Below are 27,388 nucleotides of genomic sequence, written 5' to 3'. Positions count from 1 at the left end.
CACACACTACTTAGCACAAATTTATACTTTCTTAATGGACTTTTTTTCTCCGACAACAAGCAGAAATAAGATTGCGTGTGGCTTAAAGTCTAAAACAGAGACAAACATCATTACTGCAACCTCTGTTGCTCCTTTTTGCTCCAAACATTTATGTCTGGCCCATGAAAGAGCCAGCTCTAAGTTTCAGACATAATGAACAACTTCTGGGTTTGTATGTTAAGGTAGGTTCTTACTCTATAATCTAGGCTGGTCTAGAACTCACCAGGTAGCCCAGGATTGCCTTGAATTCATGGCCCATCCGACCAAGGACAGGCAGCAAGGACCAAGTCCAGTGACAGGTTTCTAACTGGCCTTGAACCAGCCAGGCCCGCTTTAGCACTGTCGGTGCACAGCACGGTTGGCATGGGAATTGAGTCTGATGTGGTATAAAGACTTCCACAACGAGATTGCTTAAGGGGGATTAAAATATTCTTTTTATTGGATAAAAAAAGAGTATCCTGGATATAAAAATGACAGCTTGGTCAAGCTAGATTAAAAAATTATTGTATATTTTTTCTCTTTTTTTGTTTCATGACAAGTATCTTTGTTCTCCTGTGGTTACAGACCTATCATTCACAAATTTAGGATAAGGGATGGCTTAGCGGCTAAAGATGTGTATGCTTTTGCAGAGGACCAGAGTTTGGTTCCCAGCACCCAAGTTGGGTGGCTCACAACAAATACTACGACCTTTAAGAGTTATGACACCTTCTTTTGGCTGCTGTGGGCACTGTACCTATGAGCACAAACCCACTTTTTGATACAGTGAAAAATACAAACACATCAACAAACAAGAAGTTAGAGAGATCACTCAGCAGCTGGCTGCCCTTCCAGAGGATCAGGGTTCAGTCCCTGCACCCACATGATGACTCACAACCATTCATAACTAACTCCAGTTCTAGGGGATCTGAGGTCCTCTCTATTGACCTTCTCAGGCATACAAACATTCAGGCAGAAACACTCATATACACTAAAACAAGACAATAAGGAAAAACGAGATTATCAATACTTAAAAAGGTGCTGGAGAGGGATGGATGTGGTTGTGCAAGCCAATAATCCCAGCACTCAGGAGGCAGAAACAAAGAGGCAGGCGGATCTCTGTAAATTCAAGGCCAGTATAGGCTACATAATGAAATTCTGTCCTTAAAGGAGAAAAAAAAAAGATGCTAGAATAATTTAAGGATTTTGTGAACTTCATCCTTTCAAAAGACCAAAATAGGTTCTCTGAGCATGTCAGTAAAATCTTAACTCTCTGTAATTACCAACAAAGATGCACTGCATACACCTGCAGTTGGCATGTGAAAATAATGGGCTCAACTGCTTTTAGCCAGGCACTACTTACATTTAAAGCAGCTTCTCCACACTTCTCAATCGCTGCAAGACCCTGATTATGAATATGTGTTTCTAGGAGTTTTTTCAATTCTCCTAGGCCATCCTGAATTCTAGATACAAGATTATACATGCGGCCCAAATCTGAAAGAAAAAAGGAGCCAATTTTATGCATGGAAACCAACTGTGCACACCTATTCTGCTCACTATATACTTATATCAAGTGAAAGATACTGTGAAACAAGAAACCATCTAGTTCTGGTGTGCTTTGTTAAAATCAATAATGGAGTCAGATCATTAGAAGTTTATTTCTCCTTTACCATGAGAATCCACTAATGTAACAATAGAGAAAAAGTACTCAAATTTTGCCTTCTAAAATCCTAATGAAATACTATTTATGTCCCAAAAGGTACTAATATATTTGTTTGAAAACAAATAAACAATATAGATACCCACTTCAACCATAAATCATGGAGGGATCCCCAAACTATTCACGTCATATACGTGCTCAATCTATGATGGTTAAAGATGGAAAATCCTAAATCCCAACAGCGATGTGACTGAACCACTAACAGTTCCCACTAGCACAGAGGAGCAATTAAGGGAAGAGAAAACAAAACAAAAACATCTTTTCACCTTTTTAAAGAAAGAATACTCAAAAGAAAAAAAACAAAAAAATCTGCCCACCATTGCCAACAAAAGTATATGGAGCAAATTCTACTCACCTTCATTCTTGTCAGCATCCAACAAATTCTGAAACTCTGTGTGGAAAATTTCCAAGTGTTTTTCGATGAGGACCTGCTCACATTTCCGTGCTAGTTCGTCTTGTGTGCTCTCATGGAGGTAAACCTGCACTCTCCGCTGCTCCTCAAGCAAACGAGCCTCAGCCTGCAGAGAATTCAATCAAATCATGCATGGTTTGATTCACTTTTAAAGAACTAGTACGTGAACAATGACAAATTTGATTCACAAATCTGCTCTAGTAAAGTATGATGAAGCAAGGGAAAAGGACTTCAGACTGGAGGGTGACTAACAACCAACAACATCAAGCCTCTGGTGTGCTCTACTCTCTCTGCAGCACAGGCACTAATCTTTTAAGTGCTCTACAAACATTATTATAATTAACAGTTCAAATGTCTTCATGTCATTTTTCTTTGGGTAAATGGTATTTCATATTTTGGAGGGAATGCCCCACATCCCTGTGACCATGAGAGAAACCTACAGGTCCTTTCCAGTATGTGGACACTCAATTAAGAAACACTACTTTGGTCTGAAAGCATCTGAAATAAAGGGTCACACCAATATAATCCTAGAAATGACCACTCAGAAATAATAATCAGCAATGAGGAAAAAAGAAAAAAGAATTAACGAACAAATAAACACTGTGGCCTTCTCTTCCAATCACTGAACATGCACCTAAAAGCCCATTCGGCCACTTGGGAATCTCAATGTCTTGGATTTCTCTCCAAGAAGAGAGGCTAACAGGCAATATAACACAACAGAAACCCACGTAAAAGACAGTATATTCTAGAATCTGTCACCAGAAACGTGATACAGAAGTCACTGAGGATGTGCTATATTATCAGAGTAAGCAAGAAATTTCAATGATAGTAGTGAATTAGTCACGTGATCTGAATAAAAAAAGACAAAAGTTGTATTTTACTCTCCAGTGACCTCTCAGATTTGGTATAACTGTGGATAAATCTGGAAAATTACCATTGGAACTGAATAAACATTCAATACTGAGAAAACAACTGACTAGGCAAAGCTTGGACCATCAAATGGGTAGTTATGAAACTACAGGAAGCAGCTAGAGCCACAACACACACTAACACACACTTGGCAGAAAGCTAAACATGCAAAGTAAACTTGAACACAGTTAACTGCATATGCATCACCCAGCCTTAACACAGAATGACCTCTATTCAACCAGACGTCTATCCAAAAAGCCAGAACGAGGGAAAAGATAAGTCACAAAGAAACATGAAAGGTTTGAAGTTAGAAATTTTTAATTTAATTTTTATTTATTTATTTATTTTTTGGTTTTTCAAGACAGGGTTTCTCTGTGTAATTTTGGGGCCTCCCGAGTACTGGCTGGGATCAAAGGCATGCACCATCATGGTCCAGCTAATTCTTAATTAAAATTCAAAATATGCTAAAAATAATTTACAGTACAGTTGATAAATATTATCCACTAAAATCCACTAAATTGTTACTGCTTCAGTTCAAACAAAAGAGCCACCCCAGCCCCAAAGCCCACAGCAGCATTCCAGTCTGTAAGTGTTCCTGGCTGGTGGGTCTGTCACTATGTACTTCAGTCTTTAATTTGTACTTGTGTTTCTTGGACTACAAAGTTCTTCTAGAACAGAGATTCCAAGTTCAGGCTCTGCTGCTGAGTGCCAGGCTTTCATTCCACCTGACACTGAGGAGCAGAAGCAGATCTACTAAGTACCACTCTTCCTGTTTTATGTTGTGCCCGGTTCTTGGAAGAACACAGGTCACCCTGGTCACCCTGGTCAGAAGGCTAGGCTTTGATGTCCTTGTGGATTCTCTCTGGGGACACTGACAGTTGATAGAGCTTCCTGCAGGGGCCAAGTGGCAGGAAACAGGAAGCAGGTCCCTAACCTGAGACTAATTTGTGGCAGCAGGTATCTTTACTGCCACCCACATCATGTACTGATCATGGAACACCACGATCATATTCAAATGACTAAGTACCCTAGAGTTCTGGAAAATGACGGTGATCAATTCCATTAGAAGCAATTCTAAGCAAAAACAAAGGGGCAGAAAATGCATAACTGAAAGGTTGGTGAGCAAATTAATGAAATAAATTGTTTTATGTGAAATAATGTTTTGGCTACATGTATGTATGCAGACTATGTACCCACAGAGGCCAGAAGAGGTTGCTGGAATCCTCAGAACTGTGGTTACAGATGGTTGTGAGCTACCATGTGGGTGCTAGAAACCAAACCCAGGTCCTCTGCAAGAGCAACACCTACTCTTTTAACTGTTGAGCAATCTCTCCAGCCCACATTATTTTTAAATAATAAAAATATTAGGAATTTAGAATATTCAAACAAGTTCATGGACAGATCAGTCTCAATCACATGAGACAGATTTTAAAGTGTTAATATGGCTTATAGCTGGTTTAGCCGTATTAAAGCCATCATCCTTGGATGGACCAGCAATTATCAAATGTTTGCACTAAAATACTCCTGACCACAGCAAAGTGAACAGAGACCCCCTGGGGACTGTGACTACCTAGCCCAAATAGGCTGTTGAAAGCAGGGTATTTCCTGACAGCTAATCTTACCTCAGTATTATTCTCCTGACATGTATGTATTCTACCTGATTGTTTTAATATAAATGTAATCTCTCCTCAAGTGACTGAGGCTGCCAACCTTTATCTCTGGTGGCTCCTGGCCTGCCCAGGCACACACTGGGGACTGAGGTACATGTGTAAGGCCACAGCCCTCCAGCGGGTTTGCTCTGCTGCACTTGTCTAGAGACCCTTTCAGTACAGACAGCTAGTACACACACACAGACAGTTTCAAATCTCTTCACATCATTTTAAAAGTAAAGCTTGCCAAGTCCCCAATATTGCCTGCTGCTATTATTCCTGTTTCACAGGCAAGGAAACTAAGGAACAGAATGGTCAAGATCACCCTTTAACCAGTTCGAGACACAAGGATGTAAGATTTCCGCTGTATGAGATAAAGTATTCATGTAGCTAAATTTATACACTGTTTGTTTTTAGAGTCTAAACTATGGATTTCCAGAACAAGATAGAAGTCATGTTTAGTATGACTTCTAAGTGGGTCAGGACTAAATCTTTAATGCTTTTAGAGAGCTTCCTAGAAGCTGGGCACAGGCTGGATTGCAAACACCCTACACACCAGACACTGTTATTCTTGAAGTGGCCAAAGTTTAAAAAAGATTTCCTTGTTTCAGTGTGCAGGAAGCACTGTCCTAAAACTTGTTTTCTTTGTGCAGCAGACATCACCACAAAGCATGAAGAAGTCTATGAAAGATAGGCTGGCACCACAGTGGTATGCAACATGGAGGAAGGTTCCATTTTAAAGACATAGTTTAAAAAAAAAAATCACTACTGGGCTGGCAAGGCGGCTAGGTAGGATAAGGGTTGTTGCTGCTAATCTTGATGACCTGAACTAGATCCCTGGTACCCATATGGTAGAAGGAAAGACCCACTCTACATGTATGCTACCATGACACACATACACCTGTCTATGTATATACATGCACACGCAGGCATATATGTGTACACGAATACACACAAAATAAATGCAAAACATTGAAAATAGGTCTCTTCAGTAAGAAATCTGTTTATAAAAACTACACTGTCACACTACAAAATTAAATAATGGCCAATACCACAATTCAAAACATGTTATGTTTCAAATACTCTTAGGGAGCGAGCCAGGTTTCAGTCACATACAAAATACAAAGAACTGCTACTATCCCACATATACAATTGAACAGTCCCACTTCAGTTGGATTTTGAGTTATCAGAAATGTGTAATTGAGTTTCAATTTCAAACTTAGAAGCCCTCTTATATCCATGGTATAAGTATACCATATGAAAATGCACTCAGAACACCACAAACTGGGCATGACTTTTCCTGTAAGTCAGAAGCAGGGTGGTTGGGCTTATATTTCCTTTCTTTAAACACAGAAGAAAAGACTTTGCAGTCCATTTCCTGCCCAAGAGAGGGCAAAGCAAGTTTTAGAATTGGTATAAACCAGACTCTTGAAATTTAGTACATGCAGGAGAGGAGTCACCAAACTCTACAGCCTGTTGGAAAATCCTGCTGCATGTTTCCTGTTTCTTTGCCAGTGCTATGACTGTGTTCGTGTTCTAACAGCAGAGCTGAACAGTGGCAGAAGAGATCATACATAGCATACAAAGCCTAAAGATATTTACTGCCTGGCACTATACAACAGAAAGCCTGTCAACTCCTGACACAGTCATTCCTCAGACCCGACATCCAGAATACCTGAATTTCCAAGAAAGAGCAAAGAAAAATCCTATTACGAGTTCATGGAAGCATCATGTAGTAAAATAATGCATGTAGGATATATGGCTCTACCAAGTCAGAATTTAGATCCTCCTTCCTAATATAATCTTGAAGACTAAGCTATAGATTCTTAGGGAATATTTAAGAGAAAAGCAGCAAAAATAAATAAATATTTAATTAAAAATCGAATCTGGGGTTATCTGCTTAATACTTTCTCATTGACAAAATTTTGAGGTCCACTAGCCAGACACACTCATTCATGATTATCAATCTGGAAAGTCCCTTGGAGAGTTCCAGGAGCTAGACCTGCTCGACACTGTGTCAGCAGTGCCAAGCCTGACCTGTGAGGAGCACCGCACTGCCAAGAACTCACTGGAGGAGCAATGACTATTTAACTTACATCTACTTTACATACTATGTTTAAGCTTACCTTTTTCATATATTCAGTAACTGGGTTCTGCTGCAAGAATTCAGTACTTTCTCTGGTATAAAATCTCTCTGTGTCAGCCAAAAATTGGGATTCAAAGGATTCTTTATACACTGTTAACGTAGGGCCCTTTGCAAATGCATCGTCTTCATTCAGCCCCAATTCCACTAGAAATAAATATGAGCTATATTTCAATTATCCCATTTTTGTTATATTTCACAGACAATACTTCGGTGTAGCATTCAGTTTAAGTTACACTTGAAAGATCAATGTGAAATGGAGGGTTGTAAGGTAACTGTTATTCACTAGTATTGAAATATGCTTGTTTCAATAAAAGAAAAACAAAACAGTAAACTCTAAGATGTATAGGAGCAAATCACTCCTACCTGGGCCACATTACCCAAGTTCAGTTAGAGAAAGTTTGTATTTCCAAAAGTGATCTACATGTTGCATTATAAACGGTCACAGAAATGCAAACCCACCTGAGCTTCAACACATCATTTAGTCAGTGTCTCAATCTCAATTTTTCAAGCTGATAGATTTTTAGTTATCATTTAGCTCAAAAACAATCACATTACATATAAGCATTTCCTCATGAAAGCAGCAAAGGAAATAATTCAATTTTTTCAATCAAAATTTCCTTAAAGTACAAAGATTAAATAACTTATGCCTTAAAAAATTACTACTTAAAAGTACCTTAACGTGGAATATTACTGAAAATATTTAAATGTTTTTCATGAATGTTAGAGAATTATCATAATTACCATGTGATATGAGAACTGAATAAAGACAAATTATTTACCATAAGATTGTACAACTCCACTAATCAGTCTCGTATTGATGGTTTCGCCATTTCTTTCTTTTTCAATCAGTTTTAAAACAGCATTTGTTACCTTTAAGAATATGGAAAAAAATATTAGGTAGACATATTGCAGGTCACAATGTATCTTACATATCCTTTAAACATTTAAAGCCATTAAATAATACAAGGTAGCAAATATTTTAGGGGTGGGTATGTACATGTGTGTACTTGCATGTGGAGACCAGAGGACAGTGTCAAGTCCTGCTCCCCAGGAGTAATCCACCTTGTTTTTTGAGACAGTCTCCCACTGCCCTGGAGCTCACTCAGGAGGCTAGGGTGGCAGTGGCAGGGAGCCCCAGGGGACCGCCTGACCTTACTCTCCAGTGCTAGGGTCACTACTGGGCATCACCACACCTGCTTTCTTCTGTGGGTGTGGGGCTCTACCCCAGGCCCTCACGCTTCCACCGCAAGCACTTGACCCACTGAGCCACATCCCCAGCTCAACAAATACTCTTGAGACAGTCCAAAGGCTTGAGAAGACAGGATAAAGGTGGGAATTTTAAAAGGAAAACCACACACATTCCACAGTAGATACCTGTTTATTCAATGGCCTGAACAAACAATCTCTCCACGTCACTAACGCAAGCTGGATGAAAAAGGAGAAAAGATGTATTAAATAACTGTATTTCCCTATGGTTCCCCCACAACTGGTCAGACAATTTGAATTCTTAATTTTACCAAAATTCCTGATTACAACTTAGTAAAAAAATCTACTACCACAATGAAATCAGAGCCACCCTGCTGTGGGATGTTCTGTATGGCAAATGTGTTGCTGATTAGTCAATAAATAAACTGATTGGCCATTGGCTAGGCAGGAAGTGTGGGCGGGACAAGGAGGAGAATAAAGCTGGGAAGTGTAAGGCTGAGTCAGAGAGACACTGCCAGCCGCCATGATGACAAACAGCATGTGAAGATGCCGGTAAGCCACGAACTACGTGGCAAGGTATAGATTAATGGAAATGGATTAATTTAAGCTGTAAGAAAAGTTAGCAAGAAGCCTGCCACGGCCATACAGTTTGTAACCAATATAAGTCTCTGTGTTTACTTGGTCGGGTCTGAGGCTGTGGGACTGGCAGGTGAGAGAGATTTGTCCTGACTGTGGGCCAGGCAGGAAAACTTCAGCTACACCACCCTCTCAAGTTAATCACTTTGCACAGATGTTTACCAGCTCACATTTTAACAGTGAAGTTGAAAAAGAACATTCTGATTTAAGGTGGGCACTTGTATCAGCTCAAAAACCAGTAGCAGATTCAACTTATCAATGTATTCCCTGGATCCAACAGTTTTCGATCAGATATACCTGATAAAAGTAATTCCAGTCACTACCATCGTTTCCTAACACATCAAGATAAATTGTAGAGAACATAAAAATCTTCCATCTTTTCTATCTAAGAGTGTGTATTTTAAATGCAGTTTCTTGTACATAAATTAAAACCTTCCATTGTACTTATGTCTTCATGTGACTATGTGTGAGACATATATTTTTGTGTGTACATGCTCACCTGTGTATCTGAGAAGGTACACACATGGATAGAGACTCAGGTATTCCTGAACCATCCATTTCCACAGCCCCTGATATATGCATTTTAACATGAGTGTATAAAAACCACGGTCCATTTTCCATTCCTAATCTTCCTACAAGTGTTATACTAAGATTAATTACTGTAAAAATGGTCTCTGAAAGAAGAAAGTTAGAATTTATACATGATTTTTAAACTGTTGGGAGAGTTATTAGAATGTTCAAACAGAATTGAAATTTATAACACTTTATTTAACACATAAACTGTCAAGAAATTAAACATAAATGCCATTATCCCCTCCCCCAATTTAGCTAGAGATAAAATTAAGTTTGTAAAAATATGTATTTTTGAAAATATTACATATAAACTTAATCTATGAAAAGTATTTTCCAAGTAGTGTCTCCAATAAAATAAAGACCATAAAAGTAATATTTAAGTTTTTTGTTTGTCTGTCGTCCCCCTCTCCTGTGTCCTACCACCACCACCATGTAGTGCTTGCTGGCTATGTGTGTAGACCAGGCTGGCCTCACAGAGATCCCCCTGCCTATGTATCCCAGAGCTGAGATTAAAGGCGCATACCACCAGGCCCAGTGTTATTAAGAGTTCTTGCCTGTGGTATGCAAAAGGTGCTGGAAGACTGAGCTTCCCTGTCTAGGAGAGAAGCAACTCTGCTCCCCTGCCCCTTCAGACAGGAGTATGGCAGCAATGAAAACACGAGGCTATGGTTATCAGCTTCTAACAGAATCCTACACTTTAAAAAACTATTTGTCCAGCCACATCCTTAGCAGACATAATGCAGTTCTGGATGATTTGTCGCTTCAAAGGAATAGAGTTCAAGAGCAAAGAAGGCCAAGAGGTAAACCAAAGAAACTTCACAACAGGTTAGCATAACCAGTCTTGGGGTCAGAACTTCTTCAACACATTAACAATGAAATCCACTTAGATTCTCTGCCTGACCTGGAAGGAAACCAACAACCTTCTCTAATTAAAAAGAGAGGAAAAGGACTTAGAAAAGAATCAAAGCCTTATAATTTGTCCTAAGTCACTGCATGATGAAGCAGACACGTGTGCTGGAGGCTCTGGGCCTAAGACAAAACCACAGGCTGCAACTGTCCCACTGAGCTTGGATACAAACTAGCAAATGACTGGAGCAGGCTCTTGAGGCAGCACACTTGGGACACAGATGGGAAGAGAATTTATGGTGGTACACTGCTTTTCCAAACAGTAGCTACACTATTTGTTGAAACAGAAAGTGAGGGTTTTGAAAGCAGATTTAAAAAGTAACAAAGGTAGCTGATTCTTGTCTAACACAGTGTCATTATGTAGGGCTGGCTGGCCTGCAACTCAAGAGATACCTGCCTGCCTCTGCCTCCCTAGTACTGGGATTAAAAGTATGTGCCACCATGTCTGGCTGAGTCTTGAGAAACATTATGTATCTTGGTGCTTTCTATTTACACTGTTTTAAATGTTGAACAAAGCACATGAAATGTGGAAAAGCAGGAATGACCTTCAGTAGTCTGTGATGTTTCTGCAGAGCATACACGTGGAACTTCAGGTCAAGCAGTTTCCAAAACGAAATCAACCAGAACCTCGTGGAGTCCCACTCTGCAATTCTGAGACAAGGGAAGCATACCAGCCATTTCTTGATGGACAGGGTTCAAAACATGTTCAATGGGATAAACATAATTTTTGAAATATATTAACGAAAAGAAAAATACAAAAACCTTAATTCAAAAAACTGAACCTAGCAAATGTGGTTAAAACCATGTAACAAACGAGGTGTGGTTTAGTCCCAGAATTTGGGAGGCAGAGACAGGCATCTGAGTTTGACGCCAGTCTGGTCTCTGTAGTGAAGTCCCACGCCAGCCAACGCTACAATGATACCTTGTTTCCAAGAACCCAACAGAAAAGCAAAAACACAGAACCTCCAGCAAAAGCCTATGTAACTACACAATAAAGTGTCACTGTGAAGTCAATCTGGGACCTGCATCTGAGCTGTTTTGGGTTTTTTGTTTTGTTTTTGTCTAATTAAATTTTCAAAAGCAAAGCAACAAAATATTACTATTATAACACAGCATCAGAATTTGACATTTTAATAAAACTGACCCCAAAAAGATTCCATCTGACAGACATCCATGAGCAGACTAATGTTTTCAACGAGTTCCCCCCAACCGTTCTAGAACAATGATTCTCCTTCACTCTGCTTACCTGGAGAAATATTTATGTTTGTCTATTTATTTATTGTGTGTGAGCATGCATGTAGAAACCAGAGAACAACCTCTGTTGTTGTTCCTCAGGAGTCATCCACCTTGTTTTTTCAGACAAGGTCTCTTATAGGCTTGTTCTTGTCCAGAATGATAAGCAGGCTGGCCAGTGAGCTCCAGGGATCTGCCTGTGCCCGCCTCCTCGGCAAGGGATTACAAATGTCAGTAACATGCTTTTTTTTCCACACAGGTTCTGGGGGATTATCTCAGGTCCTTGTGTTTCCAAGGCCAATACTTTATTGACTGAGCTATCACCCCAACTCTGTGGAACTTTTTATCTTCTTTATTCTTTTTCAGACAGGGTCTCATTTAGCACAAATTGGCCAGGAATGTTATGACTCAAATTTATGATTCTCTTGCCTCTTATTTCCCAAGTGCTGGGATTACAAGTGTGCGCAGTATAGCAGGCTGAACCCAGGACTTCAGACATACTAAGCAAGCACTTTGCTACCTGACTCCCTGCCCCTACCTGTGGCTCATCTCAAGTTTAGAAAGAGGTCTGAGAATCTGCATCTCTATCATGTTTTTGGTGATACTGATGGGGGTCAGACTCTGAGAAACCAGAGGGTCTAAAACAAAAACCTTGAACACTAACAAAAAAGAAAAAGAAAAAAATTAATTCAGGGTCCTCTGAATTCAGGGTCCTCTCTCAAACACAGAACTCTCAGCCCAAGAAAGTGTATGAGGACTCAGTCAAGAGCTTAATCCTCAGATTACCTGGTTTGGGGTTAACTGCCAGCATCTAGGATTCTAGTGCTAAACTCAAGCAGTTCTAGGCAAAGCATGATAACTGGCCAATTAACTGAAGAGACTTTAAAAGTAAACACAGAACTGTTCAACTGTCTGTTACTGCTGCAATTTCCCAGCTCTCTACTTTTCTTGCCACAACACACACACACACACACACACACACACACACACACACACACACACACACACACACACTTTTTTTTTCCTGGAGCTGAGGACCGAACCCAGGGCCTTGCAAGCACTCTACCACTGAGCTAAATCCCCAACCCCTCCACAACATATTTAAATGTTCTTATTCTTTAAAAAAAAATCTTACTGAATAGATTTCATATATTCCTTTCCGTCCTTCATCACATTCGCGGCGAACCCAATGTCTATTGAGGTAGGCACAGATTCCATTCAGCACTTTGCTGGAGAATCGGTAATCTTCCCACTGCTGAGTGTAGAACTTCAGTACACTCTCATCCATTAAGTCTTCTCCATCCTAAAAACAAGTACACTGAGGTTTGTCACATGATCAAGACAAACTCATTGAAAAGCTACTGCATCAAAATACATGAATACATATGGTTATAGATGGGTTCTTATAACTGCTGTGTATGAAAACATGCTAATATAAATTCTCACAAGAACACTAACAAGTTCTTCTTTCATTACCAAATTAAATTGGAACTTTTCATGGGTTGAATACACACATGCAGTCACAGAGTGCACCCTAAGATTTCAGAATGCAAATATAATTTTTCTTTTTTTCATGCTTTTTCTTTAGCACTGGTGACTGAACTTAGGCTTGGTCTAGTGCTAGGCAACTGTTCTACTTTTAATTAAAGCAGGGTCTCGATAAGTTGCCCAGGCTGCCCTTAAACTCAAGTGTGCAGCCCAAGTGTACACCTAGAACCTGTGATCCTCTTGAGTTGCTGGGATTATGGGTGTGTCCACCATACCCAGGGGCAATTTCTTTACCCTGTCTCCTTTTGTGCTCATATTTCCAAGGCTGGCCTTGAACTCACAATCTGGCTGATGATGACCTTGAATTTCTGTTCCTCTGCCTCCACCACCTGAAAGCTAGGATTATAGGCCAGTGCTGGAATTACAGGTATGTACTTCCAATCCTGCTTAGTTTAGTTTTTAAGCAATTTCTTCTTGTTAAGGAATCTACCTCCAAAGCATCTCTATGTGTGAAATCTTTCCAGTTTTAAAAAAAAAAATCAACCTATCTTATTAACAAATTATAATGGAAGCTAGTATACTCATTAAAAAAATATGGACAGCTTCACCAATTTGTAAACTTACAAAAATATTCATCTTAAATGTGGCATTTGTTGCATTTTTGTAACAAAAACATAATAATACAACATTTCTTCTCTAACAAAAGCTCAGGAGGAAAATAGGAAGTTATCAAAATTATTTTTACTTTAAACTCACCAATTTTTATTTGGACAAAATGAACCTGAAAGATTCTTAGGTAGTAATGACATCTGCACTGTCCTCCCCTTTAAAAACATGGCACTACCATTTATCGAGGCTGTGCTGAGTGTGCCAAGGAGGTACAGTAAAGGCCAGGAGTAGCCTAGTCTAGCTCCAGCCTCAGTGTCGTCTTCACACGGGAAGCCACAGCCCAGCAGACCTGTAGTTCTCCATGTAACAACATTCAAGTGACCCAAACATCTGTGTAAATACCTGGCCACACCCAGGCACAACCAAAGGTTTTGTTTATTTAAATATAGTGAATTTTAAAACGTAAGATGACCTATTCTAGGTGGAAAATGAAAATATGTTGCTGATGGTTAGCTACTGAAAACAGAACATACTTTGCTTACAAGGCTTTATTTGCAAAGTGCTGTGAATACAAAGGACAGGAGCTGTAGCAAGACACTTCATGTTTAAGAACATGAAAGTGGAACATTAATTATAACTTGTCAGGTAACTACAGTCTGTTAGAATAATGTTTCCACTAAGCTTGTAAAATAATTAAGAAAAAAAAACACTTTTTGCAGCATGCAGAAAATACTATATATCTTCAACATAAATTAAAAAAAAAATTAAACTGTACACACAGAAGAGAGTAGAGAGTAAAAACGCCTTCACTGATTGAAGACATCCACACCAGATGAGGGAGCTATCTGCTCACCCAATGGCTGAGAGTAAGGCAACCTACTTCCTTTGTTACGGAACAGACTACTGAAGACCAAAGGCAGAAGGCTAAGGGAAAAGATTCATCATTGCCCAATCAATGGTTTGAGCTAATGAGCTTTTAAATCACAGGCTGTAGGTAGTTGTATTGATAGCCAACCCAGTCTAGGCAGAGTGCCAATCTAAAGCAGTGAACATGACAGAGATGACAGCCATGGCAAAATCATTGCATTTAAGAAAAAACAAAACAAAGCCCTTTTACATGCTTAGTTTATCAGTGAGACATCTTACCTTGAGAAGATTTGTCAAGTAATTCTTCAAAAACTCCTTCAGTCGCTTATATAACTCCAAGCCGACAAACTGAGCTCCCCCAGGAGTCTGCCCCTTTTTTGACTTGGAAGGAGGGACTCCAGCTCCCCGGGCTTGGTTGGACTGATGCACACTAGTACAGTAGTTATAAACATGACTTGGAGAAAGTTAAGGAGATTAACACATACCATAGATGCTAACAGTGACTAACGTGAATGTATTTCCTTCTGTTTACATATATTTCTAATATATTGATCAAAACCTGCTAAAAGCTAGAGTAGAAAAAGATGTCATTCACACTAATGATAAAGTTAAAAGCCAGCAAGCCCATTCACAAGGATGTCCACAGGCCTGGAAAACATATGGATATTCTTGAAATACTGCCAAGAAAAACCCCAGACCTCTAAAGTTGCTTATCATGACTATTTTGTGGAAAGTGTCCTGAAAACTCCCAACAGGTTGGAAAGGTTGCAAATGACAAGGAAAAAATAATAATTGCATTATTTAGTTTAAGAAAAACAAAATCCAATACTAATTAAAGACAATGGCGCTTGCTACGAATAACCTCCAGAAGCATACATCTTAAAACTGACTATTTACACTGTGTATAAATAACTAAAACCTTACGATGACTCAGAAACGGGTTTACCCAAAAATACATCCTGAGAAGGAAAGCAAGGGCATGCAGTAGAGCCACCTCTTAGTACAACCACAGAGTATCGATGTCTAAAAGTGGACAAGAGCGGCAGGTCCACACACCACTGTGAACCAGAGGCATGGAAATGACAGAAACAGAAGCAAAAGGCTGAACCAGCTGCCTCTAGACATAAGCATGCCAGGACGTGGGGATGGGGAGGAGAAAGCCAGAGAACTACCTTTGTGACAACTAGTACTGTCAGACAGGGAGAGCATTAAACAGGATACACAGTCACAAAACATACTATTTTGCTGTATTTAAGAATTTACGCCGGGTGGTGGTGGTGGCACATGCCTTTAAGCCCAGCACTAAGGAGGCAGAGGCAGGTGGATCTCTGTGAGTTCCAGACCAACCTCGTCTACAGAGCAGGATCCAGGACAGGCACCAAAACTACACAGAGAAACCCTGTCTCGAAAAACAAAAACAAAAACAATTTACTATATAGATACTTTAAACATAAGTGGGTAAAAGATTATTTAATAAATGACATTAAGTCCCATGCACAGTGGGACAAACACAGGAAACAAGGTAAGGCGCTGGAGAGATGGCTCAGCTCAAGAGTCTGCCGTGCAAACCTCAGTCCCATCTCAGCACCACAAAAAAGGCCAGGGATGGTGGCACTGTAGTAGGGTAGACAGGATCGCCTCTGCGGCTTGTTAGACGGCCACTCTAGCCAAATAATGAGTTTGACACATGGTCTCAAAAACCAAGGTGGACAGTGACTGGGGGAGACAAATGACATCAACCTTTGGCCTCCAAACGTATGTGTACGTGCACCTATGAATGCACATGCATGAACACACAGATACCATATACATATATAAAATATAACGATATATATTTAATAAAATAAGTTGAACTTCAGAAAACAAACCTAACTGAGGGATTGGAAATATGTCCCAGTGGTTAAGAGCACTTGTTGCTCTTCTAGAGGACCCAAGTTCAATTCCTAGAACCCTAGTCAGGAGGTTCACAACTGCCTATAATTCCAGTTCCAGGGAATCCTGAACTTCACAGGCACCTGCAATGTGGCATACAATCACACAACCATAAATAAAAATTAAAACAAAACAAAAACTCAAGAAACAAAAAACTATGGGCTGGAGAGATTGTTCAGCCATTACTTGATTAAGAGCACTGGCAGCTTCCAGAAGACCCAGGTTTGATTCCTAGCACCCACACAGTGACTCAACCACATGTTAAATCCAGTTCCAGGGCACCAGACACACTCTTCTGGCCTGTATGGGCATGTCACATGGTACACATATACTCACTCAGGCTCATGCACGTACATATAACAAAACAGTATCTTTTGAAAAGAATGCAGACAACCCACAAAGTAGAAAATATTATAAACCATAATCTGAGAAAGGATCATAAGTAGAATAAAGAATTCCTAAAATACAGTAACAAGAGGACAAGTAATTCAATTGGACATAAGCAAAAAAGAACTAAAAGATATATTAATGGCCAATAAACACATGAAAAGATGCTTACTAACATTAACCACCAGGAGAATGCAAATCAAACCACAATGAGTTACTACTTCATGTTCATTAAGATGGCTAAAATTAAAAACAAAGTAAGGATTGGCCTGAATGGGAAGAAACAGGAGCTGCCATATATTGTTAGTAGGTGAGCAAAATGATGCAATTACTTTATAAGTCAGTTTTGCAACTATATCAACAGACACAGACACACACACAGAACTGCATTATTCATAATAGCCAAAAAACAAAATAAAACAACCCAAATGCCCACCAACCCATGTAAAGACAAAATGTGACATATATTGGAATAATTCTACTATAAAAACAAATGGAATGCTGATATATGGTAGAAAATGGAAGATATCTAAAAATACACTAAGTAGAACACAGCTAGTTATGTTATTTTTAAATCAAAAATAAAGTACAACATGACAAAAAATGAAACACAAGAATAAAGAGGAAGCATAACATTTAACAGTAGAAATAAAAAAAAAATCTAACAGGCAGTAAAACAGAAAGCTTTATGTTGCAGACAATGGGTTGATTGTACAATACTAAGTCATCCACAGACCATAACAAATCTACATGGTGACTTTTTAAACACTGGGTTCTTTTCCAAAGACCCCCCTCAAAGTTTCTTTGGCAAGGAAGCTGACAGGAACCTAAGCAGTGATCTAGGATTTTCTCTTAGAGGTCTGTTGGGGTTTCCTACTAGCAGCGGGTGGGAGACAGTGTGGTTATGTTACACAGCCAAGTTGGGTTCAGGCTCTGAAAATGACTCTACAACTCTCCCAACATCAGAGAAATGACTCGTTTTCTATGGGTTCTTTGGGCTTAATAGGAATGAAAGTCTGTAACAGGATCTTGTTGGTGGCCTCGAGGCACCTGCCTTATGCCAGGCCTGGTGAAGGATGGCCCTAGGAGAAAAGGCCTCCTCAAAGTTCATCTCCAACTACCCACACTTCACCATTACCTGAAGGGAGGAGGGGTGCAGTGTTTTCCCCACGTTCACCAGTGCTGAAGGGCCCAGGCTGCCTCAAATGGCTGATACCCACAGCATTGCATATTACTACTTCTCATGTGTACACATGGGGCATCAGCTCTTTACTTCCAATTATTACAAAACTCAAATCATTTCTATTTTCTAAAGGGAAAACCCAAATAAAGCAACAAAACTAAACACAGCTACTTTCCACCCACTTCTACCCCAACGACAAATTAAAAACGGAAACCTGAACTATTTCTATTGACATCCACTTAAAAGACTGTACTGGACGTTGCGTTAAACACACTTCCTGTTGGCCTAGCAATAAAGTGCAGCAGCAGAGGAAAGCACAGTAGCAGAGGCTTCCCTACATGCATGAGACCCTGGGTTCAATTCCTACCACAACAAACCGAACCAGCTTCCTGACTTCATCAGCGTAATATCAGACTGACAAGTCATAAAACAGCTCTTCAAGAGGTCAGCAATTACACTCAGTTCTGAAAAGAAACAGCCCACCAGAGCAAGTAATACATCTTATGGCATATTTCAAAAGCAAAGGTTACTTGCAATTGAATGTGACAAAGTACAAAATTTTTCTTATAATTTTTTAAGAATTCATCTATTTTTATTTTATGAGTATGTATGAGCGCCTGAATGTATGTCTGTGTACCAAGTCTATGCCTAGTGCTTACAGAAGACAGAAGAAGGTACTGGGTCCCTAGAACCTTCCAGGTAGTTGTGAGCCACCATGTGGCACTGGGAACCAAATCCAGATTCTTAGATCAGCCAGTGCTCTTAACCACTGAGTCATCATTCCAGAACCCGTTTTATAATGTTTAATCTCAATATATACACCATGCATCAAGTTTGGAAGGAAAGTAGTGAACATACCATATCTACACTAATAAAAAACAAAAGCAAAAAAAATCACACATTGACCACTTACATGGCAATAATTTCTGTGGAATGAGTATATCTATATCAAGAGTTATATAGGAAATATAAAAACCATTTTAAATGCATGTTTACACTGAAAACATACAAAGAAAGGAAGAGAACTGTTTAAAAACCATCTCCAACCCCAACACTGTACAAGCAGAGCCACCTGTAATCCACACAGTACAACATGCGCATTATCTGCTTCAAAAGTAGGCGAGTTCGCGCAAGGTAGTATCATATTTGACAACCTTCAGAGCATCTTCTCAGTGGTGCTGGGAATTGAAAGCAGCACTCTGGGCAGCTGGGCACAGGCTCTACTACTGAGGTACACATCCTTCCCCATTTATTACACATCTGATGACTAATATACAGATAAGACAGAGGCTGTTTTCTGTTGTTTCTTATTATCAAAATATGAAGAGCCCTGAGCACATAATTTAGATACAACTATTTCTTTAAGGTAGAGTTAAAAGTTAAAAAGCAAATAAATCGATGAGCCATCATGTATTTTTATCTCTTGAGGTGTGTTTCTAAATTTCTCTCCAAAAAGATCACAATACACCCATCTGTACTGTGGGAGCTTAGCCCACCTCTCTCCCTAATATCCCTAATACTGGCTATGAACAGTTCCTTACAACTATTTTCCACCTGACTAGATTTTCTAAACACCTCACTTTAACCCCTTATTTCTTTAGAAGTCACGAGGTTGAGTATTTTCCCATGTGTGCTAGCTACATTTCTTTACATGAACTAGTCATTCCCTTCAGAGCCTTAATTTATGTTTGCAGCACTGGGATTGAACGTGAGACCTCCCATGCCAGGCAAGTGCCACAGCATTCACTGTGCTGCATCTTCAGCTCCTTTCTGTTTACTTCACTTAAGTTGCCAAGACTGGCTTTGAACCTGCCTCTGTAGTTCAAGCAGGACTTAAACCTGTAAGGACCCTTGCCTCAGCTTCCTCAGCAACTAGAATCAGACATTCGTGGTGTAGACTTGGCTGAGTCATATTCTAAACTTTGGACAAATATAGACCAAGCAAAACAGCAGATCAGTTGATAAAGTTCTAAAAAACGTTCCTATGTTTAAGTTCATTTGATGAAAACCATGCTAGTAGGTGAGCAAAGTAAGACTCTTAAAGTACAAGATGAAACATCCAAATATATCTGTTGGTCAAAAAGGATGGAGATCATCAACAGTCCATTGTGAAAACAATCTGCTATTTATTCTGTTTGATCTGCTCTTCTGTAATTATTTTCTCCAAAGGAAAACAGAAATCTACAGTAGGCAGGCAGAAACAGGAAGCTGTCACCACCCGCAATACTCCTTCCCACCCCAAGTGCCTACAGAAGAGAATGCAAGGAAAACTGCAGATCTGAGGAGCAACAGAGCCAGCAGTGAGGAGGCAATTGCCAGGTTCTGTAGCATTAGGGACAAGCATGTGCTGCAGAAACAAGAGCTAAGCACACTGGGTAAAGGAAGCATTCCAGCCCAAATGGTACACACTCTATGCCATCACAAAACAGGTACATGTGCTTATGTTAAGACTTGCTGAGTGAGGTAAACAGTCAAGGCCGAACATGGATGAGACCCTTACAGGACTGCTGGGAAAAAGACGACTTTAGGAAAACTGGCTGAGAAAACTATTCAGTTCACAACACTGAGAGAAAACAGAAAGGGCAGAGCTTTGAGAATTCATTCATCAGGAAAAGGAAGACATCAGCACAGTACTGCCTCAAGGGATAGAGCTCAGGAGGTCTGAATGCCGCATCATGAGGCTTTCTTCCCCAAGTGCTGAATGAAAGACGACAGGAAGTGAAAACAGGAAAATCCTGGGCAAAAGCTTTGATTGCTCTACCTAATGAAACAAGATTGTGTAAACATAGTCTTCCTGTCATGCCTGGTAGGCAAGCACTCTACATCGAGCCAGCCCCCTTTCTACTTTATGACTGATGAAAGGGCTAGTTTGAAACCTACGAGTTGCTGTGCTGTTACAAACAGCTGGACAGTTAGGATGTTCTTTTGATTTCTGTATTTTAATGACCTTTTATACATGTAATATTAAGCAGACGATGAAATGCTGCTGAGGGTCTCATGAAGAAAGGCCCAATTTATGAGTGAGGAATTTTTCTCCCATGTCAAAGGCCGTTCTTGAAATGTGGCTCTGTTACTCAAGTTTTGTTTCTTGGTTGTTCCACCTACTCTAGCACTCAAAATAATTTTTACTGAGTTGACCTCTTTCTTCTGGAATGGAACTCTCCATTCCAAGTCCAGAGCAGTGGCTTCTTCTGTGAATGTGCTCTATGGATGAGTGCCTCTAGTACTTCCACTGCCTGCTGAAGTTCTCTGTAGGAAAATAAACATTGAATGCTTTTTGATCTTTTTTACATTAGAATTTTTTAAAAACTAAAAGTTTCCTGAGCCCAGCATAGGGCATTATATGTAATATCCCTAAGAAGTGAATATGAAATTTCATCACTTAATTGAAGTTCAAAAGGAAAGAAATCTATTATTTTTCATCTATCTAGAAAATACTTGATATTTCTTTAAGCATAGACAGTTTCTACTTCCTCACAGCCCTACAAAAGCAAAAATAATCTATCAGAAAAAGAACTGACCTAATTTAGTGACAAATTACATACTAAGAAATTTTGGGCTGTTGAAGTTTATACAAAAGCTTGTCAACCTGAATCTGACCTTAGAACCCACATAAAGATAGATGGGGAGAAGTACCTCCAAGTTTTCTTCGGACCTCCACATGCACACCATGGAAAGTATCCCTTCCCATATCATGCAGGCACACTCACACAAATTAAACAATCAGTTTAACAATTTCCCAATCAATTTAAACAATTTCCAGGGCCAGGCATCTATAATCCTAGCACTTGGTAAACTGAGGTAGGAGGATCAAGTTTAAGGGTAGTCTGGGCTGTAATAGTGAGTCCATTTTAAAAAGGAAAAAGTATATATATATATATTCTGCACAAATGGATCAGCAATGATGTTTCCAACCAGTCATCATGTCTTACCACTGAAATCAGCCTTTTAGTCTATTACAAGCAAGTCAGCCACAAGTCAGACCTAGCAAGCCAAATCCCATGAGACATGCTAGTCACTCATCTGGCAAAGTCTCCGTTTTCCTTAAACATACCCAACATATCTATGACTCAGCAATTTCTCTTACAGGCATCTACCCAAGAGAATGAGAGAACATATGGTCACCCAACAACTAGGACATGGTGTTCGTAACAGTGTGCCTAACAGCAAACACATGGAAATAACAAAAGGTATCACTAAAAATGAATGGATATGCACAATGCAAAATGTCCGCACAGTCATGAAGGAAATGAAGCTCTGATTAATGATGGAAGGATGAAGCTTATGATCATTCTGCTAAGAGAAAGGTACCAGACACAAAAGCTATATGCTATACAACTGTTTACAGACAAGTCTGAAATAGACAAATTCAGAAACTAGAAGCGGCGGCGGCATGTGGATTCAACTGCTAATGAGAACAAGGAGTCTTTCTGGGGTGATGAAAATATTCTAAGAGGGCTGGAAAGTTAGCTCAGTGGTTAAGTGTGCCAGCTGTGCTTCCAAAGGACCTGAGTTCAATTCCTAACACCCATAAGGCAGCTCACAGCTATCTGTTAAGTCCAGTTCCAGAGGATCTGAGACATATACATGCAGATAAAACAAAGTAAAAATTTATATATATATATATATATATATATATATATATATATATATATATATCCTAAAATTAGACACTGATAATTGCATAACTAACTATACTGAATACTGCACTGCATATTTCTAAAATAAATTAATTTTTAAGTGTATACTTCAATTAAGCTGTTACTACTTTAAATTTTCTTTTAAAGATTGTATTATTTGTATCGTGTGCCCAAGGAAGTCAGAGGAAGATGCTGGGATCCTCTGGAGCTGGAGATACAGGCTGCTTGCTGTGAGAGCTGCCCAATATGGATGCTGGGAACTGCACTCAGGTTCTCTGGAAGAGCAAAAAGTGCTCTTAACCAACCACTAAGCCATCTCTCTAGTTCCAAGCTTTAATTTTATTTTTTGAGATATGGTCTCACTGTGTGGACCTGGCTGGCTTGGAACTTGCTAGGTAGACCATGCTGGCCTCGAACTCAGAATTCAGAACTCTGAATGCTGGGATTAAAGGTGTGCATACCACATCTGGCAGCCCCGTACTTTAACCAATTATTTTATGTTTATTTTAGTGTTGGGTGGGATGGGGTGGCACACATGCCCCAGTGTACCTGTAGAGGTCAGAGGGCAACTTACAGGAGTTGGTTCTTAACTTCTACCATGTAGGATCCAGGGACGGAACTCAGGCTGTGGAGCTTGGCAGCAAGGGCCTTTATTAACTGAACCATCTTGCCAGCCCAAAATTGTTTTTTTCTTTAACTTATTTTATTTTTAATTATGGTATACACCTCTGTCTGTGTGCATGTGAGTGCGATTGCCTGAGGCGGCCAGAGAAGTCCAATTCTCTGAAGCTGGTTCTTGGTAGTTGAGAGCCACCCAACATGGGGGCTGGGGTCTGAACTCAGGTTCTCTACAAGAAGGGTATGTACTCTTAATTCTGAGGCATCTCTCCAGTGCCTCAAGCTGCTATTTTTAAAGAAATCCTACAGTAAAAATATATTTAAGTGTAAAAACACATGTATACTATACATATACATACACTTTAATTTGGATAGTTTCATTTATCTATGTTAATTTTTTTAGTATTCTAAAATTAAAATGTTTGAAATGTTTCAAAACCTATTTTGATAAGTACTGATATAACTATAGTTTTAAACTTACATCCCCATTAAATGAGCAACTGTAAAGTCCTGGAATCAGTATCAATCTGCTCTGTTAGCTGAGCATCATTCATTCATTCATTTTATTTATTTATATATTTAAGAAGGGCTTATGTAGCTTTAGCTGGCTTTGAACTTGTTATGTTGAGGATGGCCTTGAACTCCTGACCATCCTGACTCTACCATCCTGGTGGGATTACAGATCTGAGCCACCAAGCCTGGCTGGTGAGTTCTAATTTCAATTTTATATGTGTATAGAATCAAGAAACTACACATTAAGGGCTGGATAGATGGCTTAGTTGTGTACAATACTTGCAGCTCATGCAGAGGATCAGGGTTCAATTCCCAGCAGTCACTGTGGTGGCTCACCATCACCCATAATTCCAGTTCCTGGAGATCAGATGTCCTCTTGGGGCCTCCTCAAGCACCAGGGATGGATGTGGTGCACATTGCATACATGCAGGTAAGACACTCATACACAGTAAACAAAAATAAATCTTTTAAAAAAGTATAAATTTGTAGCTAGAGTTTTTCTGTCTGGCCCACTGTCAGGACAAATCTCTCTCACCTGCCAGTCCCATGGCCGCTCAGACCCAACCAAGTAAACACAGAGACTTATATTGGTTACAAACTGTATGGCCGTGGCAGGCTTCTTGCTAACTGTTCTTATATTTTAAATTAATCCATTTCTATAAATCTATACCTTGCCACGTGGCTTGTGGCTTACCGGCATCTTCACATGCTGTTTGTCATCATGGCGGCTGGCAGTGTCTCTCTGACTCAGCCTTCCACTTCCCAGAATTCTCTTCTCTGCTTGTCCCGCCTATCCTTCCTGCCTGGCTACTGGCCAATCAGTGTTTTATTTACTAACCAATCAGAGCAACATATTTGACATACAGAACATCCCACAACATAAATTTAACTGGGTCTGAATGTACTAACAGTAGGAATTATGCCTTTTATAACCTCATAACCTGTGCAAGAGACCGCATAGTCCTTCATACACGTTATGGACTGTTTGTGATAGTTAATTGTGGAGTTGCTGGGGACTCAGGATCACCTAGATGAGGAGCACCTCTGGGTGTGTGTGTGAGGAATTCTGCACGAGGATTAACCTTGGATGTGAGCAGCATCACCTCATGGCAGTAGAGCATCTCTGGACTGAAGGGACAGAGGAGCAAGTGGATCCAAGCACTCATCACCTGCTTGCTGGGCACACTGCTGCCCGCAGCTGCACACTCCTGCTACCACGAGCTCCTGTCACATCTCTCTGCTGTGATGACTGACTGTGCCTGTGAACTATCAACACACATACATCCCTTCTTCCCTTAGGCTGTTCAGTCAGAGCAGTCAGAAAAGGAGCTACTGTACTCTTAGTACTCTCGAATATTACTAAGGACCAGCCTTAATAATCTTCTTCCCAAGGGCTCAGAAGAAAGGCTACGAACGGCGGAATTGTTTTCAGGAAAAGACTCTCAGTACCCCGAGCTCTTAGTCCATTGGTTTATTCTTCTGAGTCAGTTCTCTCTCTACACAGCTTCTATTCTGCTCTCGTGCCTAGCTCCTTTCTTGCCTGACTTCTCTCTACATTTATCTGTTGTCCCCTCTAAGTTCTAACTTAATCCTCTCATCTTAGTTCTGCCCCATCTGGGTTCTCATCCATCTCGTTCTTACCCATCTTAGCTCCTCTCCCATCTCCTTCTCTCTCGTCTTGTTCTTCCCCATTTGGCTCTTCCTCATCTTCCATCTCATTCCCTCGTACTCTCTTCTAGCCCTTCAGTCTAGTTCTTCCCCATCTAGTTCATTCCTCTCTAGTTCTTACCATTCTCTTTTCTCTTCTCCATCTCATTTTTGCTCTGAAAATAAAATTGCTTTTTATCCCTTTGGCTCTTATCTCTCCAAGCTATCTCTGCTCCCACAGTTTCTGGCGGGGACCAGGGGTGGGGGGTGAGGGGTGGGGAGGAGTGTGCTCGGTCACTAGGCAATTAGCTAAGCAACTTCCGTCACAGCTAGATGTACCTATAAGTAGGAACCCTTTAGTTCTGAGTTAATTGTTAAGGGTGGATCTAAAACTAGAGATAAGACTTTGGAAAGGAGAAAGTTAAGCTTAATTAGCACATCCACCAGGTCTTCTCAAACCAATAGTCTGGATGCCTAAGTCTGTTCTTAGAGAGTACAGAGGTATCTCTGGTAAGATAATTTCGTCCATCCAGGGATGGTCCTGGCCGGACGCTGCTAATGACGATAATGACAGAAAGGCCTGCAATTAGGGATCCTGAGTGCATTGCTGCACAGAGGTTATCTAAATATTCCTTTAGTAGAGGGGAAATGGTGCCAACAAATGATGGAAAAGCTACGATAGCATATAAGAAACTCATAGCAGGAGACAGCTAATAATCAAAAGCCAAATATCAACAAGACTCCTTGAGCCTGACCTCTGGAAGGCCCTCGTCTTCTTCCAGGTATTAGCTTGTCCTAATCAGATGAAATCCCACTTCATGTATTTTTGTGGCTTGCAGCAATTACTGCATTTGTAAAACAGAACCACAATAGGCAAGTTTTTGTTCTATGTGCGCCCTTCAGAACTGTACATGGTTTTTACCTGGTAAAGGACAAATGGGAAATATTTTATGACTTTGTGCACCAGACTGTTTCTGATACAACCAAGCTACTCTCCTGTAACATGAAGGCAGTCACAATGAGCATTTAAACATGCTTAGGCCAATACTGCACACAGAACTTTCTACAATATGGTCTACTGGGAATCTCAAAATATGGCTATTATTGCTAACAACCTGAATTTTAAAATTATAGTTACTTCTTAGTGTTTACAGGTGTGGTTCTCACAGGCTCATTAATTTCAATGTTTGTTCCACAGTTGATGGAACTGTTTCTGAAGGATTGGGAGGTGTTGCCTTGTTGGAGGTGAGTCACTGGGAATGGGCTTTGGGGTATCAAAAGCTCATACCTTGCTCGCTCACCCCCAGCCCCTCTTGTGAATAAGATGTGAGCTCTCAGTTACCAACTCAGCATCATGTCTGCCTGCTACCATGCTCAGCAACATGATGGTCATGAACTCACGCTCTGAAACTGTAAGAAAGTGCCCATTAAATGTCTTCTTTTCTTTTTTCTTTTTTTCAGAGCTGAGAACCGAACCCAGGGCCTTGCGCTTACTAGGCAAGTGCTCTACCACTGAGCTAAATCCCCAACCCCAATGTTTTCTTTTCTAAGTTGCTCTGGTCGTGGCATCTCATCATGGCAGTAGAAAAGTGAAAAGCAACTAATACAACAGGGCACCTGTTGTAGGACCAACCACCAGATGGTGAAATCTACTATAAATTATGACAATGTATTTGCATATAATTCACCTGCATCCTCACATTACGCTTTAAATCATCTCTGGACTACTATACAACACCAATGCTACACAACAGTTGTTATACTGTTCAGAGAACAATGACAAAAAGGTCCACATGTTTAATAGAGAGCTTTTTTTTTTTCATATATTTTCAATCAGTAGTTGGTTGAATCTATCAACATTGAACCCTTTGATATAAAGGGAGGCTATAAAGCTGACAAGAAGCTCAGCAGGTAGAAGTATTTGCTGCCAAGCCTAAAAACCTAAGTTTGATCCCCAGACCCGGACTGTGCTGGCAGGAGAGAACTGACTCTTTCAAGCTGCCCTATGACCGCCACATGTGCACTGTACACACTCAAGTGCACACACGCACTCATATGCACAGTCTCTACTAAAAAGCAGGGGCTGGGGGAGGGAGCAG

General features: G+C 40.1%; 1 protein-coding gene across 3 annotated transcripts in view; it reads right to left on the bottom strand.

Moving 5' to 3' along the window:
* Positions 1–27,388, bottom strand: part of Cul1 (cullin 1) — an 83,737-nt gene that overhangs the window by 17,802 nt on the left and 38,547 nt on the right. For all 3 annotated transcript variants that reach the window (XM_059257669.1, XM_059257668.1, XM_059257670.1), the window contains exons 3-9: positions 14,649–14,823; positions 12,541–12,708; positions 8,226–8,276; positions 7,631–7,721; positions 6,832–6,995; positions 2,091–2,253; positions 1,379–1,509 (exon numbers count right to left, since the gene is read on the bottom strand). In XM_059257669.1, coding sequence (XP_059113652.1) covers positions 1,379–1,509; positions 2,091–2,253; positions 6,832–6,995; positions 7,631–7,721; positions 8,226–8,276; positions 12,541–12,708; positions 14,649–14,823 — 943 coding nt within the window. The remainder of the gene's footprint in view (positions 1–1,378; positions 1,510–2,090; positions 2,254–6,831; positions 6,996–7,630; positions 7,722–8,225; positions 8,277–12,540; positions 12,709–14,648; positions 14,824–27,388) is intronic.

The sequence above is a fragment of the Peromyscus eremicus genome, chromosome 3 (genome assembly GCF_949786415.1).
Source record: "Peromyscus eremicus chromosome 3, PerEre_H2_v1, whole genome shotgun sequence".
NCBI lineage: Eukaryota > Metazoa > Chordata > Mammalia > Rodentia > Cricetidae > Peromyscus > Peromyscus eremicus.
The sequence above is the reverse complement of the archived record's forward strand: the minus strand, read 5'-3'. Positions and strand labels throughout refer to the sequence as shown.